This window comes from Cetorhinus maximus, chromosome 13 (genome assembly GCF_964194155.1).
Source record: "Cetorhinus maximus chromosome 13, sCetMax3.hap1.1, whole genome shotgun sequence".
NCBI classification, from domain to species: Eukaryota; Metazoa; Chordata; class Chondrichthyes; order Lamniformes; family Cetorhinidae; genus Cetorhinus; species Cetorhinus maximus.
Genome location: NC_135891.1, coordinates 46,264,989 through 46,286,683, shown reverse-complemented (window position 1 = coordinate 46,286,683; position 21,695 = coordinate 46,264,989). Strand labels below are relative to the sequence as shown.

Below are 21,695 nucleotides of genomic sequence, written 5' to 3'. Positions count from 1 at the left end.
TTTACAATTTTTCTGTTCCCTTTGTTTCAGTCCATGAGTCCATTTTCCAGTGAGTTTTTACAGCATGGTGTGGGAGCCAGGTAGCTGAAGTTCAGTCACATTCTTGACAGCATTAGATCACAGGTTTACCGGTTGAAAAACTTAACAGTAAGACACGTGAAGGTTGTTGCCTCCATCCCAAAATACCTTGGCATCATTCTTGGTCTTAATTTGACTTGCAGCAACACCTCCAACACCGCCAAGGTCAAGCTGTGAGTGAATCTCATACAGAAACTGCCGGATACCACCTGGGGCAGCAAAGCCAACGCATTCCACACTGCTTGACTTGCCCTGGTTTACCCAACAGTAGACTACTGCTGCTCAACCTGGCTCAGGAGCTCCGCCACAAATGTGGTAGTTATCCACCTTTGAGAAGTCATGCAAATTATTTTTGGGACATCGAGACCAACACCGATCATGTGGCTTGCTAGCATGTATTGAACCTCCTGATGTCTGCAGGAAAAACATCCTCCTCAAAGAACACCGCAGGGTGATAGCGAATGAAATACTCCCATTGACGCAGGATCTCAAAAAAAAAGCACCCACTCGTCTGAAATCCCTTCCCTATTGGAACACACTTGCCCTACAAACTGATGACCGCTTCACCCCTCAATGATGTACCTAGTTGGCTGCAAACATCACCAACTGCAACCTGGTAACTGACTTGAATGGTGAAGTCCCAGGTTTCAATCTTATTGAAAATCTGGCAACCCTCAGCTCTTGAGGATGGGCCAGGAAAAATGTGGCCACTCGCTCCACAAGTGGAACATGAGCAACAGCTCAAATTGTGGCCATCCAAATCAGACCATCACCGATATACTGAACTTCTGTGCAGAGAAATCCATTCCTAGTGGCATCACCAGCGTTTGCATTGCGTCAGTTGAAGCATATGTGCTTGACTCTTAAATGCCCTCTGAACAAGGGCAATTAGGGATGGGCAATAAATGCTGGTCTAGGCATCGATGCCCACATACCATGAATAATTTTTTAAAAAGCTGTTGAATGGACCTCAGCACCGAACCACAACTGCTTCCCCAGCCGTAGGAATAAAAAAAACCATGAAATGTTTGTATGAGTTAATTTCTGCCTCAAAGATTTAGTAGCTAACCTGCTGTTTGAAATTTAACCAGTCCAACGTGTTTACTGCTCCCTCTACAGTAAATTAGGAATACAAATCTTGCTGTTCAGAATTTCATTTGGATTCACTGCAAGGACCCTTGACTAGAATGCAGTAAAAAGAAACCTGTCATATTGCGTTTAAACTTTTCTTCACTTTTTTTGCACTGTACATTTTTTTTTAACTTTTTTAAACATTTTAGACACTTTGCTTCTCAGTTACACACCAACACCAGCCCCCCACACCCCCACCCAAACCAAAGTATTCATTGGTCCATTACAAACTGATTTCTACCAGATTATCTATTTCTTTTTTTTCTCCCATGCCAGGATAAAATTCCATGGATGTTGAGTACCATCTCAGGGGTTGTCCACATGTGTTTTTTTTAATTCATGTGTAAGCTTTGACCAAGAATGCTTTATGGCTATGGAGCAATCTTCAGTGCAAATTGTACATTATGTTTCTCATTGGAAGGTGAGACTTTGTCTCTGTCTGTTTGTGTGTTATTTCAACCAGCTGGCCATTCTTACTAACTTAAGGTTCTACAGTAAGGATCTTACTAACTTAAAGTTCTAAGTTAAAACTGCTAGTTAAATGGGGGGATTGCTCTTTTTAGGTGTTTCTTTGTAGAAGAGAAAGGTGAGGAGAGAAGAGAATTTAAAAGATCTATGGGCATTTCTAACAGAGAGAATAAAGAACTTAAATGCCCAGATGGTTAATTTAGTGTTACTGACAATACCTTCAGGCATTTCCTAACGGACTTAACTGGCAGTAATTAAGTTGATCTGTTTGTCGTTTTAATTTTTAGTTTCTTCCATTTAAAGGCATGTAGTCTTCCTTTTGAATGAAATTCCAAGCAAGTGGTTAACGGTTGTAAACAGAAACAGTCATCCCTTGTAAAACTTACCTTGAAAAGCATTCCATTAGTTAAAATATTTAGGAATTTGTAACCACTTTCAAACACTCCAAGCTGAACCTGCTAACTTCAATTTCAATTCTGATATATGATGCACTGCATATGATAAGCATGCAACTTGGGACGGAGTTTTATTGGGACTTGTGAAAGCTTGTGCAGTTTTTACCCCTTTTCTGGTGGCAGGAGCGGGAGTCCTTTCTAATTGGGATTATACTTGCATTAATGCACTCCTGATGCCTTAGGTAAATTGATAGGATAGCACTGAGCCGAGCAGAGCACGAAGGAGCCTAAGGTAGCATCTCATCTGTGTAAAATTAGTTGATTTCAGCCAGGTGATAGTGGTGCTACAGTTGAATCACCATTAATGACCCCTGCTAGAAAGTATTTGTTTCTCATGTTGACCACATGTGCCATTTAACCACCTCCCGTTTTCTACTCAATTGCTTTACTGATCCTTCTGTTTTTTCCTTCTCGTATATTCTCATTGCCTAATTTATTTGAATCGTTCTGAAGGAAAGTGGAAAGAATTTATTTGCAGTGCCTGATTCTGCCTCTTGTCATATCTCCCTTTAAATATTTATGTAGTTTTCTCCTTTTTGAATTTTAAATTTAAGTTTTGATTTGTCTTTGAAGCTTTTGCATCCATATCTAAGACTCTTTAAATAGCTAGCTGTTTCACTGTATATGTGAAACAGGACTCGGTATTCAATTGGACATGCTACTATCCATTTTTGAGGAGCCAAACCTGCTGAGAGCACTTGCACATCTTGTTTGGTGCCACAAAGGATTTGTAAATGATATTTGATTCTTTGTTTATAGCAGGCAGATGGGAGCTGAATTCCTGAAAAACAACTTTGGGTTTATTACAGATTTTAATTTTAAGTACAACTTCCTGCCATTGCAATGTTTGCAGATTGAAACTAATCCATTAACTGTGATGAAGTTTGATTGCTTGTTTTTTTTTTAAGTGAATTTTAATTGTTTTTTAGCTTGCCTGTATTTGTTGATCACCTTCTTTAATCTAACTGGCAGGGGGAGCTGGAAGGAAAATAGAGAAGAGAAACTGTTTTATAGCCAGTCTTTTTTCAAAAGAAGCTAGTAAGGATTGGGACCACTGTTTGTCCCTTCCTGGCTGTTTAAATATAAAATGGTGTGGTCTTGATCTGAGAAGTTTGTCTCCAGAGGTGGCACTAGAGACAAGTATGATGATAAATGAATAGAAATTTTGCCTGATTGGCAAATTGGGGAAGAGTTGACCCTATTTGGCATGTCTTTTCTTGTGGTCTGGGTATGGCATGTGATCAGAGGACTAAAACCAGGTCAAAAATTCAAATAATAAATGCTGTCTTTGCCTAGAAATAAAAAAAAGACTAGTATGAAATGTTTTCCTTATGCATGGTTTACCCTTTTGGCTTTTGCTATATTTGCCAATTTCCCTACAGCTGTTTTTATATTTTCCAGCAGTTTCAGCCATAAAAAAACTGAATTTTCTATTTAATATTCTGGACCTTTTCGTCCAATTTTAATGAATAGAATAAGATAAATCATATTGGAAGGTTGCTTTGTACGCTGTTTGCAGCAAAGTAATTAAAGGGTTAACCATTTCAATTCCGGGGGAAAATATGGACCAAATCCTCCCTATTGTGACCCCTGTATGTGCTCATGTGGAAGCATGATGGGTGTTAGGAACATAGGAGTGGGAGTAGGCCATTCAGCCCCTCAAGTTTACTCTGCCATTCAACTAGATCATGGCTGATCTTCTACCTCAACGCCATCTTCCCACACTATCCCCGTATTCCTTGATGGCATTGGTATCCAGATATCTATCGACCTCTGCTTTGAACATACTTAACGACTGAGCCTCCACAGCCCTTTTGGGAATAGAGAATTCCAAAGATTCACCACCCTCTGCCTGAAGAAATTCCTCCTCCTCTCAGTCCTAAATAGCCTACCCCTTATTCTGAGACTGTCCCCTGGTTCTAAACCCCACCCCAAACAGGGGCAATGTCCTTCCTGCATCTACCCTGTTGAGCTCTAAGAATTTTATGTTTGAATGAGATCACCTCGTTCTTCTAAACTCTAGAAAATACAGGTCTAGTCTGCTCAATCTTTCCTCAGGACAACCCCACCATATCAGGGATCAGTCTGGTGAACCTTCCCTCTATGGCTAGTATAGCCTTCCTTTGGTAAGGAGACCAAAACTGCACACAATACTTCAGGTGTGCTCTCACCAAGGCTCTATACAATTGCAGTAGGGCTTCTTACTCCTGTATTCAAAGGCTAACATACCATTTGCCTTCCTAATTGCTTGTTGCACCTGCATGTTAGCTTTCAGTGACTTATGAACACCATGGTCCCTTTGGACATCAACACTTCCCAATCTCTCCTCCATTTAAAAAAATATTCTGCATTTCTATTTTTCCTATCAAAGTGGATAGCTTCACATTTTTCCACATCATATTCCATCTGCCATGTTCATGCTCACTCACTTACCCTGTCTAAATCCCCTTTTAAGTCTCTTCATCCTCCTCACCACTTGCATCCCCACCAAGTTTTGTCATCAGCAAACTTGGGAAGTATTACATTTGGTCCTCGTATCCAGATTATTGATTGTGGGCAGAAATTTCGGGTCGCTGGGTGGGCCCGGGAGCTACTGGGAAACAGGCTGACGCATGTAATTGGCCCCCAACTGCGATTTCACGCTGGCTGGCCAATTAACGGCCAGCCAGTGCGAAATGCGAGCTGAAAGGCTCAGCACTGCCAGGGTGGAGGCGGGAAGAGGGCAAGTGCTGAAATCAGTATGGGCGAGTGCGCAATGAAAGCTCTCTGAAGGCAGAGAGCTGCCTCAGGGAGCAGAAGAATTTGATACCATGAAATAAAGATTTGGAAATGCAGGAAAAAATTGTCCACACATCAGACTCCCTCACATGAACATATAGATTATAAAAAACCTGTCAAAACTTTTTTTAAAATTTAATATTGGAAACCTCATTCCACCTGTGGATGAGGTTTCCTCTAAAAACCAGAGACCGTATGGCTGATTTGCCCACCCCCACTAAATGTAACGTTGGACAGGCAGCAAAAAATTGCAATTAATACATTTAATGGCCTTTTATAGGCCTCTTAATTGTTAGTGGGTACCCACTGACTGAAACATCACACAAATGCGTGATGACATCAGGACGATCACCTGACGTCATTGCACATTATTTTATGCCCGGTTGGACTTGCGCCTGCCCACGGGACGTAAAATTCTGCCCTGTGAATAGCTGGGACCCAAGCACTGATCCTTGCGGTACCCCACTAGTCACAGCCTGTCAACCTGAGAATGATCCTTTTATCCCTACTTTCTGTTTTCTGTCTGTCAAACAATCCTCAATCCATGCCTGTATATTACCCCCAGTCCCATGTGCTCTAATTTTGCTTACTAACTTCTTTTGAGTGGGACCTTATTGAAAGCCGTCTGAAAATCCAAATAACCACATCCACTGGTTTTCCCTTATCTATCATGCTAGTAACATCCTCAAAAAAAACTCCCAATAGGTTTGTCAAACACGATTTCCCTTTCATAAATCAACGTTGACTCTGCCCAATCCTACCATTTATTTTCTAAGTGCCTAGTTATCATGGTAGATGGTTTATGGTAAATTCTAGCATATTCCCTGCAACTGGTGTCAGGCTAACCGGTCTGTAGTTCCCTGTTTTTCTCTCACCCTCCCTTCTTAAATAGTGAGGTTACATTTGCTACTTTCTGATCTGCAGACTTTTGAAAGATGATCTTCAATGGATCCACTATATGCGCATCCACCTCTTTCAATACCCTGGGATGTAGATCATCAAGTCTAGGGGGTTTATCAACTTTCAGCCCCATTAATTTCTCCAGCACTACTTTTTTATTAATATTAATTTCTTTCAGATCCTCAATCCCACTAGTCCCTTTGCTCCCCAATATTTCAGGGAGGTTTTTTTATATCTTCCTCCATGAAGACAACACAAAGTATTTGTTTAGTTCTGTGCCATTTTCTTATTACCCATTATAAACTCTCCATTCTCTGCCTGCAATGGACCCATTCTATCTTTACTAACCTGTTTCTCCTGCTGAATTTTTTAAATGCTCCCAATCCACAGGCTTACTACTTTTATTAGTGACTTTATATGCCTCTTCATTTGATCTAATAGAATCTTTAGTTCCTCTTGTTAGTTGGATCACTTTTTTTCTTGCAGGCTTTTTGTACTTTAAAGGAATATAAATTTGTTGTAAACAATATATATTAGTTCTTTAAATTCTAGCCATTGCCTCTTTACCATCATACCCTTTTTCTTAAATGTAGTTCCCCAATCTACCTCAGCCAACTTGCCCCTCATACCTTCCTTTTTTAGATTTAACACTCTAGTTTTAGATTGAACTACATGACTTTCAAACTTCATGTAAAATTCTATCATATTATAGTCATTCTTCCCTAAAAGCTCCTTTACAACAAACTTATTAATTAACTCTTTCTCATTGCACAATACTAGATCTAAAATAGCATGTTCTCTAGTTGGTTCCTTAACATGCTGCTTTAGGAAACCATTGCGTATACATTCCAGGAATTCTTCGTCCTCAGCAATTGTGCCAACTAAGTTTATCCAGTCTATATGTAGATTGAAATCCCCCAGGATTACTGTGTTACCCTTGTTACATGCACATCTAATTTCCTGATTTACACCATGCCCTACATTACCACTATAATTTGGTGGCCAAAAAACAACTCCTACCAATCTTTCCCTTTTTTTTTTTGCCTATCCTTCCTAAATATCAAATACCCTTGAACTTTCAGTTCCCAATCTTGATCAACCAGCAGCCACTTCTCTGTAATGGCAATTCGATATATCTGTTCACTTCTATTTGTGCACTGTTAATAAAGGATGGGATCAGTACATTAGTGAGAGAGGATCTTCGATCGAAAGATCAAGATGTAGAATCAATTTGTGTGGAGCTAAGAAACTGCAAGGGGCATCTACATAACTATTCTTTTACACTAAGTACTTACTGTGCTTTTTTAAAAATCTTTTCACAGGTTCTCAGGATTGTCAGGATGATGGAGATGGGGAAGTAAATGCAAAGAAATGCAGGACTGAAGAAACCAACATCTGTAAGAAATGCTGTGCAGAATTCTTTGATCTCTCCAAGTTCCTTGAGCACAGGAAAAATTGCACTAAAAACCCACCAGTTTTGATTATGAATGAAGACGAGAGGGAAATGCCTCCAAAAGACAGCCCAGAATCTTGTCCAGATAACTTTGCAAATGGTCAACTGACCGATCAATCTAAAAGCAATGATAGCCCTGAAGAAAAAATGCATGAAGAAAGTGAAACTGCTGAGATGAATGTTGATACTGTAGAATCTCAAAAATCATGTGCCTCAAATGCTGCCTCAAGTTTACATCCAGCCTCTGACGTGACCTATGTCCCCCAATCTAAAATACCAAACACTAATGTCACATTGGAGACTATTCAGAACACTAAAGTGGCAGTGACTCAGCATGTTCCAGATAATGTGCCTGCCAGTAATTCAAATGCAACTGGAAATGTCAATGTCATTCCTATATTGCTTGAGCAATTGGTCTGTTTGCAGCAGCAGCAACTTCAGCAGATTCAGTTAACTGAGCAAATCCGCATTCAGGTGGCAATGATGGCACCTCATTCTCTGCATCCTTCCATCGTTGCAGCTGCAGACCCTCTTAAAACACTGGGGGCTCACCTGTCACAACAGCTTTCTGCTGCTGCTGCTTTAATTGGGCAGAAAGTTGGTAGCCAAACCTTTACTATAGATGGTTTTAAACCAGTACAGCTACCTCATTCTTCTATTGGTACGACTCATTTTAACAAGAGTTTACACCATTCTGAATCCGGGTCCCTCCAAACTACTAGTGCTCTAGCTTCATTAACCTCCAAGCCTGATTCCATTTCTTGCTCTGAAAACCCCTCCAGGCTCAAACATGGCAACCTTACAAGCCCAGTTGCAAGATTTCCAAATCCTTTGCTACCTCAGTCTCCAAATTCTGCAACTATCCACAGCCCGCTAATGGGACTATCTGCAGCTTCAGCTGCACGAAATCAGAAAGGCAAGCCTCCAAATGTTGCAGTATTTGAGACCAAGTCCAGTTCAGAAGAGTCCTTTTTCAAACACAAGTGCAAGTTTTGTGGCAAAGTATTTGGAAATGACAGCGCTCTGCAGATTCACATCCGTTCCCACACTGGGGAAAGACCTTACAAGTGCAACATCTGTGGTAATCGTTTTACAACCAAAGGCAATCTGAAGGTCCATTTCCAGCGTCATAAGGAGAAGTATCCCCATATCCGAATGAATCCCTATCCTGTTCCTGAACATCTGGACAACATTCCAACTAGCAGCGGAATTCCATACGGCATGTCAATACCTGTTGACAATTCGGCAAACTGGGTGGACACTAAGCCTGTCTTACAAACATTGTCCAATTCAGTTGGCTTGAAGCTGTCAACTAGTTTTGAGGATACATCAGACAAGGTACCTGTGAGTGATTTTCTGCAAAGACGATCTCCAGCAGTAAGTGAAACTGCTTCTATGTCATCAAATGTCAGCAACTATGAATCTAACCTAGAAATTAAATCTTCAAATGAAAATGGCAGTGCACCTACTTTGGCTACTTCCATAATGTCTGAAACCTCAAAACCTAAGCTAGCTTTTGGTAACACACTTGATAATAGCCAAGCATCTGAGACGTCCAAACTACAACAGCTGGTAGAAAATATAGACAAAACAGCCACTGACCCAAATGAATGTGCTGTGTGCCATCGTATACTAAGTTGCCAGAGTTCACTAAAAATGCATTACCGTACTCACACTGGTGAAAGGCCATTCAAATGTAAAGTTTGTGGCAGGGCTTTTTCCACAAAAGGCAACCTCAAGACTCACTATGGGGTACATAGGGCAAAACCACCTTTGCGAGTGCAGCATTCATGTCCTATCTGCCACAAGAGATTCACCAATGCTGTTGTTCTTCAGCAGCACATCAGAATGCACATGGGAGGTCAGATCCCGAATACACCTTTGCCTGAGGGCTATTACGACGGTTCTGATCCAGAGCCAGCTTTGGCTGATGAAATTGCTGAACTAGACAGCAGTTTTACTGATGAAAATATGGATGAATCTGAGTTGGAAGGGGACAAGGGTACGAAGGTGCCTACAGTTGAGTATTCAAAACCAGTTTTGCCTTACAGTGACTTGCCAGCTAACTCTCCTTTGTTAGTATTCTCAAATATAGCGGCTTTGGAGAGTCAGATGAAAATGATCAACTCTAGTGTGAACTTGCAACGACAGAGCAGTTTGAAATCTAGTGAGAATGGCTCCCCAGAAAGTGAAGGTATGGCTAATGATTCTTCTTCGGCAGTAGGGGATCAAGAATACCAGAATAATAGGAGTCCAGGTGCTTCAGAATCTGCATTGTTCCAAGCTTCGTCTCCTGCTAATAGCTATAATGGTAGTCATCTGTCCAAGTCACCAGGATTTCCTGCTCCTTGTGAAAATTCAGGAACAAAAATTGAGCCTGTTGAGACATCTGAACTACCAAATGACGGTGCATTAGATTTAACATCTGCCAATATTCATCGCAAAATTAAGGAAGAAGTGCCTAGTATACCATTTACTAATGGGGACTGCAGTAAGTATGAAAAAAAAATATATATATATATAGTTTAAACCTTGTGAATAACCTCAGCAGCAGCTCCAGTCTATTGTTTGAGTCTCAAGCTGCAATTTCATAAATGCAGCTAAAAGGACTAACTTGCAATAATTGAGTGCTCATCAGAATAGACCCTAGTAATAGTTACTTGGAGCCTTTATTTGAAGCTTTAAAGAAAAATAATTTTGAGATACTTGATTTTTAATGAATTAAAGAGTTAAAGGATCTTAGCAGATATAAAATACATTGAGCTTCTGTGTTGAGATTAAGTTCAGATATGTGAAGCATGACCTTTGCCTATGGTGTAAAATAGCGAGTGACTGATTTCTCATTTTATTTTAGAACAGGGGAAAGAGTGACAATCGTCTCCTTTCCTCTCAAAGTAGAGTTTTATGGGCACTGAGTCGGGGAGGTAATTGACAACATTCATGTATAACCTATTGAGTGTCCACAGCTATTCGTGCACTTACTAGTGCTATGCACATGAACTTGAAAGGTTTTCTGAACTATGATGATAATGAACAGGAGCCTGATTTCTTTCTTTTTTATGTCCACCTATCTCCAGTTTCTCAAGGGCTTTAGAGCCAACTTTAGCCCCTCCATCACTGGGTAGGCTGAGATCAGTGAACTCATGAGATCAGAGATTAAACCTGAGAATTTTGCAAAATGCAGCTACCCAGTTGTCTGGCCTATATACTTTGTGGTCAGTGATGAATAACCTCTTTCAGCTGTAGTTTTGCCTTGTAACTGCTGACTGCTTTATTTGCAATTCTGCCATAAGGAAGAACTGCTTCTTGTTCACTGTTTTTAATTCATGTCCCCAGTAGCTTTTCAAAGTGAAGGTGATGGACACAAATTTGGGAAAAATATTCTTAACTGGATGCACATGTCATAATTAATTTAACGTTGTGGCTTACAGCAGAGAATCTTGATTCAAATCCACAGGGGATTAATGGAGCTAGAGCTCCATATGTGAAAATTCCATGTTCTGAATTGCATAATTTTCTTCTAACTTTCAGTTGGTGTACTCAATTATTGCTAGCCTGAGCAGTAGTATCAGGACCCAAGTATATTTTGGGTTTGTACTTGAGCAAGAGAATAAAATCTATGAATTTGCCCCATTGCCCATCTCCTCCCAATGGTACATTTGACAACCCTTAAAGCCAGAGGCTTGATTGCTGATGTGTGCTGAGTTAGTTTATATCAGCCAGAAGCTGATAGACTAGGGGTGCCACAACTGGCTTCAGTACCCCTAAGTTAGGTGAAATTTGATCTGTGCTCCTGCTTTTGATGTCGCTCCAGCAGGAAGGGCATACGTTTGGGTGTTTGATGACCTTGGTCCGCTGAGATATCTCTTGTCCCTTGTAGTTGAAGGTTGCTGATGCTCATTGTTGCAAGCTGTTCTTGGTGTCTCTGATATGTGCTCGAACACGCTGTGAGTAATGATTGCTCTCGATGGTGGTTCAGTAAATGTACATCCAATTAGTCTATTCCACTGTCTTTCCCTGCATCCTTTTAGCTTTATTTCTCTTCTCTTGCATATTTCCCATTTAAATGTTTTATAGATTCTATCTTTACCACTGTTTTGGCAGGGTCTTCCATATCCTAAACCTCATGTAAATATCTTGCTGACTTGCTGACGAGGGGAAGCCTTTTACCTGATTTTTGTTTTTAGACTTCTGTGATTTTTTTAACAAAAAGTGCCTTTTTTTATCTAGTTCTTTCTTCACAACTAATACTCCTAACCCTTGGTGTCATAATTAATCTCTTCTGCATCCCCTCCATGGCCTTAACCCCGTGTTTAAAAGAAAGGTGCCAAAAAGTGGAAATAATATTTGAATTACAGCCTAATTAATGGTTGATACAAATTTGGTATTGCAATGGTGACTATATTTCAGAAGTACTTCTATTGGCTGCAATGCTTTGAAACCTCTTCGAGTTTGTGCAGTTGTTTATATAAGTACAGGTCCTTCTTTCTTTCTATTGCTTTACATTTGTACTCCTTTGTGCATCTATTTATAAAACTTAGAATTTCATATTTTTTTAATAGCTTGTTCTCCCACTTTTAATGAAACTTATTTAAGTCCCAAGTTACTCTGCTCCTCTTTTTGTTTTGTTTGTTTGCACCCTGCATCCTGAATGACACCAATTCAAAATGCACCCATTACTCCCAATTGTTTTCTGTGCGTAATCATGCTGTCAAATCCCCTTTATAAAGAAAGAACTTGAGTGTATGTACCTATCATGACATCAGGATGTCCTTAAGTACCTTGGAAGTGTGGTCATTGTTGTAACATAGGAAAATGTGGCAGTCAAATTGCACACACCAAGGTCCCATAAACAGCAAAGAATTAAATGACCAGATCGTTTGGGTGTTGGTTAAGGAATAAACATCGGCCTAGAAGTTGGTAGAGCTCCCTTACTGCTCTTCAAGTGGTGTCATTAAATCTTGATGACCACCTGAGAGGGCAGATGGAGCCTTGGTTTAATGTTTGGTTCAACCAAAAGATGGCACAGCACTCCCATGAAACTGCACTGGAAGTGTTGGACTGCATTATATCCAAGTCTCTGGATTGGGGCTTGAACCTATGGTCTTTTGATACCTTGCGCCTTAGTTTAATCAATTTTATCATCATTTTCCTATGTGATACCTTATAAAATATGTATCTAACATGACTGCATTTCCTTTATCAATACACTCCATTATTTACTTAAAAATTGTCAGTTTAAAAATATCCCATAACATTCATGGCCCTCAGAGATTGTCTTTCTCTTTCCCTGGCAGTGAATGCAAGTTTTAATTGTGGTCCCATAAAATCCCATTAGATTTTATATTTTTTGTTTTTATCTAGCTTCTTCAGATAATTTGTACACACCCTGCTTGTTACACCCTTCATGATGTGGATTAGTGGAGTGCTGTACTGCTGATCACATTATTACTCCCTGACCACAAACTCTCGCTCCCAATGGAGGGAGCTTTTACATTAATTTTGGGATTGTTATTTCTGAGCTGGATCAGTAATGCCAGACTGATTCCCAGAACTAATTTGAAATAATTTTGGCTATGTTTTTAATTGTTTGAATATATTTTTAAAAATCCATAACTCAGCTTTACGAACCAAATTATTATTTCTTTTGACCCATGTAGCAATGTGGTCCATAAGAAAAGTACGCTCTTCTTGCTCTGCCACGGAGTGATATTTCTGGCAGTTCTGCCTGAACAAGTAATACAGTGCAGAGTGATTTGTATCTGAAGCTGAAGCCTGAATTGTACATCATCAGTCTGTTGTGCTGCCATAAATAGTAATAACAGCACCATAGGTATCCAACATTTTGGTATAGGGCACTATAGATATCCAACGTTTTGACATAGGGCACCCCAGATCCACAACTAGTGATTTAGATACTTCTCACAAATGGAAATCCCAAGCACATTTTGTTAATCTGCCTTTTCCTTGCCCTCCCTCATGACCCACATGAAGTCAAATCTTCCCCGATTTTAAAAAGCGACATCCCTCATACAATTTTGCTATTTTCTTCCCAGCCTGGTCTGATCTCATCACTTTACTGACCATTGCTTCTTGTGCTCTCCGTAACTGTTGCAAATTTCACTGATCTGTATTTAGATTTTCACTTGGTTCCAGCATCACCAGTTAATTCTATAAACAAACTTTTTCCTCTAAGATCTGGAGCATGCCTTTACTGTTTACAAAATGGTACAATCTGAGGATCATAACAGTAGATCCCTTTATTGTATGCTTATTATGATGTTGCACATACCATATGTGTTCTGCAACTTCAGAAGAACTAAAAAGCACTCTAGTGAGATGAAGCTGATTGGCAAACAAACTGGTTTATTTCACATGCAATGCATGAATGAGCAGAGCATGGGTATGAATGAGATGCATCTGTTTTCTGCCACTCTTGTATAACAAACTAGGCACCCAGCCCCTATTAAGAGTCTAAACTCACTCAAAAATTAGTTAACCTTGAATTCCTTTTGTGATGGGTTACAAGATTCATACCTTGGCTTGGAGTATCTTTTATCTCCTTTTACTGTCTGGATAGTGAGATCTTTCAGTGCCTCTCACTGGCTACACTGAGACTCATTCCAGATGGAATGCTTGTCTGTCTGGCTGCTAAAGTTACCATCTTAAAGACAAAAATTCAATTTTTGGGTCGGAAGCTTGCAATTCTGTTGTCCATTTGAGTCACTTCCAGAATGCAATAAATGAAAATCATTCTATCATAATAGCCACAAATATCCAAGAACATTGTTAATGAAGCCCATTATCTCAAAACTAAAATCAGGTTCTTAACTTCATGTCAAAACTATGTTGACTGGTGTGTCATCCCTAGAAATGATTTAAACAACATCTAAAGAGCTTGTACATTTGTGGGAGTTAATTTTTGTGGAAGGTAAATCTAACTTAATGGTATTATAAGCTAAATTAAATCAAAACCATTTCTCACTTTTAGATATAAATCCCAAAATATGACATTCACCAATCCTCCCTCTTTCCCACCCTGCCACCAACCAAAGTTCATGTTACCAAGTTTTTTGGGAGTAGCCTTTGTATTTTTTTTTTTTCTTTTTACTAACTTCAGACAGTAAGAAAGTTGTGATCCAGATATTAAGCAACAGTGTGGTGCAGTGGCTAGATGCATTGTCCCTGACATTGCCAAATAAATAGCTCTTTGAAAAAAATGTAAACTTTGCACTATTGCTTGTTGGACTCTTTAAAAGGACTATGCTATAATAAGCTTGACCTGTAAGTATTTGATTCTGATGTGGGGTACTAAATGATTAAGTATCCAATTCTCTCATGCTGATGAACACATTTAAAGGGATAAAAACAAAAAGCTACTGCGGATGCTGGAAATCCAAAACAAAAATAGAATTACCTGGAAAAACTCAGCAGGTCTGGCAGCATCGGTGGAGAAGAAAAGAGTTGACGTTTCGAGTCCAACATGACCCTTCAACAGAACTGAAGTATAGTTAGGAGAGGGGTGAAATATAAGCTGGTTTAAGGTGGGGGGGCGGGGGGAGAGAGAAGTTGACGGTGGGGTGGTTGTGGGGACAGGAACAGCACCTCATCTTCCGACTAGGCACTTTACAGCCTTCCGGGCTGAATATTGAATTCAACAACTTTAGATCTTAAACTCCCCCTCCCCCCATCCCCACCCTGTTTCTTCCCCCTCCCCCCTTTTTTTCCAATAATTTATATAGATTCTTCTTTTCCCACCTATTTCCATTATTTTTAAATCTACAACTAATACCTTGTTAGTCTTTCCACCCCACCCCCACTAGAGCTGTACCTTGAGTATCCTGCCATCCATTCTTAATTAGCACTTTTCTTAGATAATATCACCACCTTCAACACCTCTTTGATCCTTTTGTCTGTGACATCTTTTGATTATCTGCTCCTATCACTGCTTGCTTGTCCCCACAACCACCCCACCCTCAACTTCTCTCTCCCCACCCCACCCCCCACCTTAAACCAGCTTATATTTCACCCCTCTCCTAACTATCCTTCAGTTCTGTTGAAGGGTCATGTTGGACTCGAAACGTCAACCCTTTTCTTCTCCACCGATGCTGCCAGACCTGTTACATTTAAAGGGAGGTGAAAGATAGATGACAGTGAATTTGGATAAATGTGAGTCCTGTTAGAGAAGGGCTAGTCCATCCAGTTGTGGAATGCCAACAGTATCCTGCAAATCTATTGCTTTATCTGTAAAAGTCGAGCATGCCTCAGATCAATGCAAAGTATTAATACAGTGCTTAAAGGGCCTGAATTATGCTACAGAATTGAACTGGTGAAGGGAGATGCCTCCATATGTTTCAGTGTTTGCCCACTGTCATGTTTTGATGCTATGGAAGTGCTGGCTATAGGCAGTTTGAGAACAAATTTATATCTTGGAGCAGAACTTCACCTTTCTCATTTGTCATTTTGTCACATCATTAGAGTAGAAACTCATGATGTCAAACAGGAGGGGTTTTTTTTAGAAGGAGCTTTACTCCCAGGCTTGCTTCTGACCATACAGTGAGATAGGCAATGATCAGTTAATGGATATTTCCATTTTTGTACACTTTCATTGTTAAAAGACCATTTTATGGATTTTCCCAAAGTTGGCAGATTTTCTTTTATTTCAGTGGGGTTTTACTGTATGTTAAGCAATGTACCCAGGTGTTCACTAATTTTGCAGTTAACTAGGCAAGTGTTCTATGCTGACTTTTTTTCCAGTCCATTTCAATAAACAACTGCCAGGACAGGTACAAGCGTAGAAGGAATGAATGAGTGGATTTGTGTGTTGCAACTGTTAGTCGACATGAATTGGCTGCTTTTCCCCATTTCATCTAGCTGCTGCTAAAGCACTAGTATTTGGAGCTGAGGTTGTAAAGTCTGGCATGGCAATTGAGAATTAATTCTAGTAAGGGATCCACCATGTATAATTTACAACCCTATTAGACTAAACAGTGAAAAACCATTGTATGTTTTTAGGTGCTGTTCAAGTTCCTGCAGGTTCCTTTATCAGGGCTCCTCCTTGTCTGATTAAAGTGGAAGTAAGCGACCATGGAGAACGACCAGCAGGAACCACTGCACAGTTTCTTGCCCCATCAGCTGTGGCTCCAATCATGCCACCTATTTTGGCACCTCCACCCCGTCGTACACCTAAACAACACAACTGCCCTACTTGTGGAAAGAGCTTCTCCTCAGCAAGTGCTCTGCAGATTCACGAACGCACGCACACTGGTGAAAAGCCATTTGCATGCACCATCTGTGGAAGAGCTTTTACAACGAAAGGAAATCTCAAGGTAACTTATTCAGATTGAGAAAAATGCTACAGTACATTTAAATTCTAAGTAATGACCAGGGTTTTGTGGTCAGTGAAGAAGGGGTGACAATCGCTGTTCACCTCACTGACATCTGCCCAGAAAATAAGCCCACGTTTCTCAGTGTAGATTTGCATTAATCCAGCGCCTGATTCAATGTGGTGCCCTCTACAGGGGATCTATGGCGTCTGTGAGCAGAACAAAAAATAGCCAGGCTCTTCAACAAATCAGATTGAAAAATCCTCACTGAAGCACACAAAGTGCAAAACCGATTTAAAACACGTACAGAAAGCAAAATAAAGATTAAGAAAGACAGGTGGATTAAAGGAAAAATACAAGACAGAACTCCCATGTTAATTAACTGCTCAAGTGATGAAGCCCCACAGATGTAAATTTTCCAGGGCTGGAAAGGTTGTTTGGCAGTAATTATCACTTGCACGCTATCTTTTTTTAAAAAAAAAGTAACTTACTCCTGAATGCACCAAACCCAACTTAGTTTTTTCTGTGGAACTAGGGGGCAAGTACCCCAAATTCATTCTATTAGCGATTTTCAGTGCTGAGTCTATTGCAAAGACTGTTACTCTCTGACAGTAACTTCTGGATTTCTGATTTAAGCACGTATATGTATACTATAGAAGCTGCTGTCAGATTTTCTCTTATAATGGTGAGTGCCGTTGGCCTTGTTGCAAAATCCAGGCCACTAGTTGCAGCAGCAGATGATTCGCGTGAGGTTAGCTTGCATCTTGCTGAAACAACGCTTTCATTTAAAATCTTTGGCAGATTTCACGCCAATATTTCAGTGGGTAATGCACTGCCTAATATAATATAATACTGGAAAGTTTGGACAGAAAAAGTCACAGGTTTGATCTCTGGTCTGGCTGAATTACCTGATCTCCAATGTGGTTTTAGTAAAGCCACCAACATTTGATTCTGTGCTCCAGTGCTTGGCAGTGTGGAGGAATCATTCAAAGTTTTTGTTTCTTATTGATCATCAATGCTAGAAAGTACCTGTGTGGATGTAGAGTGAGTTATAGTTCAGCTATGTTATGCAGGGATGAGAAATTTCCACCTTTTGGTAAAATTCTGACTTTGATTATGGAATTTCTGTCTTTTGAAATGCTTTTCTGATCTCTGCCTTCCCCTCTCTGTGGTCTTTTGCTTTGCTTCACACATACATAAATCTAGGAAGGTCATGTTCTGTTGCCAGTATGAATTTCACCCTGTATTACATGCACTAACTGTATTGAATGCTGAAATGCTGAGGTCACTTTGGTGATTAGTTACAAATGCATTGGTTCATACTCTTAACTCTAATAGAAGGTAAAGAAAGGGAAAACTAATGTTTCTACCCAGTTGAAGCTTAATAATTCCACTCATCTGAAGTGGCCTAGAAGCATTTGCATTTCACTGTAGATCATAAAAAGTGCTATAATTTTCCGATCCCAAAGGCTAAAGTGACTTTTCTGCTTTGCGCTATGATGTGTACATGATTCCTTGTCACACAATTTTCAAACTTCATCCACTCATCCCTGGAAATGCCCACCCCCTCCTTTTCCTCACCCAGTCCCATAGTCAAAAAGCCTGTTGGTGTAAGTTGAGCGGGTAATGCATAGTGTCAATTATAATATAGTAACTGATGTAGTTAATATGGAAATGGATCAACATAGGAATAGCTCCTCTGTTCATGTTTATTGGGGAGTGAGGAGAAAATATTTTTGCAGTCCAGGGGGAACGCTTAAGCTGCATTAACTCCAATTAATCCTGACCAGGGAATGCTTGATGCTGAGATTTTCAGGTTTTTTGCACAACCTGATCACTTTTTACTTTCATATTGTAGGTCCATGTTGGAACTCACATGTGGAATAATTCAGCCAGACGTGGGAGACGTCTTTCACTAGATAGTCCTATGATACTGATTGGCAATGACCCAAAGAAGATCTCAGAGATGTTCCCAAAGGATCTAATGGCTCCTGCAACGAATATTGAACCAACCATCTGGAACCAATACACCACTGTGCTTGCCAATGGCTTGGCTTTGAAAACCAATGAGATCTCGGTGATTCAAAATGGTGGTATTCCTCCTATCACAGTTAGTGTGGCAAGCGGTTCTGTTGTGAGCACTAGCACTACAGTTTCCAAAGTGGATGCATCCCAGTCTGGCATTAGTCCAGCAATCACTGAAGAGAAACCTAGTTCTGAAAGTGTTGCTATGCCTCACATCCCCCATTTTGTGGAAGAAAGCAAAATAGCTGTTAATTTAAAGAAAAATGACATTCTGTAGCAAATGTGCAGAGTAGAGTACATTTTAGTCTTAGGTTTTATGAAAAACAACCACAGACCTCAATATGGGCTACTATTTTCATATAATCCCAAAAATGTAAAATAGATTTTTTTTACTGTAGCTGTCTCTAACAAAACTGCTGGGTACCTCCTGAATTTATGTTATGAGTACAATCATTGCTTTGCAAATTTATTGTATAAAACTCTGGGATTTATCTAAAAGAATAAAATAATAAAGCGGGTCTTGCAAAGTGAAGCGTTTACAATATTGACTTGAGTTTACAATATTTGAAGTGTACAGCCTCTTTCTCATGAATTTTTACTACAAAATCCTTATGAATCCAAAGATTGAAACAAATTCTGTAATTAGTGCTAGTTTTGAAATATTGAGTAGAAATTGAAATGAATCATTTCCATAAACTACTATAGAAATTTGTCTTTGAGAGTGTGTGTGTAATTGTATTTACTGTTTATACATTAAAACCATTTATGCGGGTAACTGTTCTAGAATGTCAATTGGTGCCATCTGTTTAGAATTCTAATGACAACTGTTCCTTTTTTTAAAAAAATCTGGAATGAACTCTTGTTTTAAGTAAAATCCCAGATAAAAGATAAATTTGTAGAACTATAATTCAGTGAATTAAATTGCTTAATTTTACTTGGGATTAACTTCGGTCAAAGATCATTAAAGCCAATGAAACATTTGGAGATTCCTGTTCAGCTGAGAATGCTCTGCCAATTGTGGACTCAAACCAAATAACTAGGGGTGGTGGAGGAATAAATTAACTGATTTTTTTTTAGCAGTAGTACTAGTTGCAGGACAACAATGGGCCTCATTGCCTCTGGGCTGAAGAGGCAGCTAAAAACAGTCATGAGTCCTGATCACAGTGCAGTAATATTTGCTGGAAGGAGTATGGTTAGAGATTGGGTGAGAGCAGAATTGGCATCAGCTATAAAACTTTCCAGACAAGTAGATAGAACTGTTAAAGTACAGAGGCCAGCAGGCATCAAAAGAATCATCATCCATCTCAAATTCATGCCTTTAGGTGAAGATGGGAGAAATAGCAAGAGAAAAGGGAAAAAGTATTTGTATCAAAACACAATTATCCTTTCTGCATAGATGCTTTAAGGACAAACAAATAAATAGGATTTCTATAATAAAATAGTATACTGGCTTAAATATTCTAAATTAGATTTGGTTCTCTATATTTTTGGTTTGAAGGAGAGGGGTTGGGGAAATGAGATGCAACTCATTCATAAACCCAGACACTTTAACAACTTTCACAATTGCTACAGTTGAGATTTGGGAGAATTCAGAAACCACTCATCTTGCAAAGAATGATGTCTATGGGACTCTGACTCTTTTTAAAGTCCATTAAAAAAACCCAAAGGGTTGCAGCATTAAATAAGATGCATTATCTGTCTTAGGCTTAATACTGATAAAACAAGAGTGCATTCTTGATTGATTAAAACATTGCCTACCTTGGTTGGTTTTAACCAGGTTACTTATTTGATTTGTGGATGGTACACCATTTATGCTTTAGCCAAAGGAGACCCACGTGTAGCATATGAGGGAAGTGGGGAGGGTGGGCCCCAGAACTTGAAGAAATTTTGTTAACTACCTCACTTTCTAATTTTAGTTTTTTTGTTTTGGTCATATTGGTTACTTTTGTAGAATCTGACCATTTTTGTAAAATGAACTGGCTTGAAGTAGATACCTTGTGCAGTTGGACAATGGTTACATCAGTAAATGGACCAAGCTTTTGTCGACAGGGATTTGACAGCATTACATAACCAGTTTTCTTAAAAAAAGGACATTTCTGCGTGCTATAGTTTAACACTGAATGTATAACTGGAGTGCTGGAAAAATGGACACCGCCTCTTGCTTTACAGATGGAATACTTTGGACCTGGTAGCCGGAGTAAAATTTCAATGCCAGCATGGAAGAATAAGCTACCATTTCAATGCAGTGTTTTCATAAAGTTCTGAAATGACTGCTTCACTTTGGCCTTTGTGATTTCAGTTTACCACAAGGATTTTCATGGTGCTTTCACATGTAAATGGACTGACAATGGTAACTGAATGTGCAGAATCCATATGGTTTACATGAAAAATGGATCTTTTGTTACGTGTTGCTGATGCCTTGAATATGCTGTCTTTTCATGAATGTGTTAGTGGCTCTCTAGTACATCTACTGAATGTAAACTTGATTTTCTTTCTGGCATATGGGAATAAATGCAGGATAGCATTGTCACAGTCATCTGGTTATCCTTGTTATTCATATACAAAATTACAGATCTCAAAATGAGAACATTCAAACCAGCAATTGATACTCACCATTACATCATCATAGTAAAGATATCTTTTTAGTAGAAAGTTGTAGGTTTCATTCTTTGCATGACCTGATCTCGCCAGAAATAGTTACGTGAACACTAGTTTGCTTCAGTGTCTCTGGGCAAAGGAAGAGACAACAATTAGCAAAGACTTGCACTTTTCAAACACTGTTTGGTTGGTCTTGCTGGAAAGTATGTATGAATGACCATAAAGTGAGGATGGAATATGACTTGGCTATTCAGTGGGACATCATAACCTTTTTACAGGTAAGTGTTCATTCAGAGGTCAGCAGCACTGATCACTGCATAGGGGGAGACTGACATGCTTAAGCTCATGCTTGAGTAAGCTACTGCTTCTCAGAGCATTCACCAGCCCTTGATGACTGTTGATCACAGGATGAATAGTCAATTGTTAACTATACTTTCCTGAATGGATCAGTGTTACACCTGACTGTACTTATTGCTAATAAGA

At 39.5% G+C, this 21,695-nt stretch overlaps 1 protein-coding gene across 1 annotated transcript in view; it reads left to right on the top strand.

The window, feature by feature from the left end:
• sall4 (spalt-like transcription factor 4) overlaps nt 1–21,150 on the top strand; it is a 39,526-nt gene extending 18,376 nt beyond the window's left edge. Inside the window, exons 2-4 of the mRNA XM_078555354.1 lie at nt 7,133–9,754; nt 16,279–16,592; nt 18,448–21,150. Of these exons, the coding sequence (XP_078411480.1) occupies nt 7,133–9,754; nt 16,279–16,592; nt 18,448–18,891 (3,380 nt within the window). The 3' untranslated portion in view covers nt 18,892–21,150. The remainder of the gene's footprint in view (nt 1–7,132; nt 9,755–16,278; nt 16,593–18,447) is intronic.
• Nucleotides 21,151–21,695: the final 545 nt, after the last annotated feature.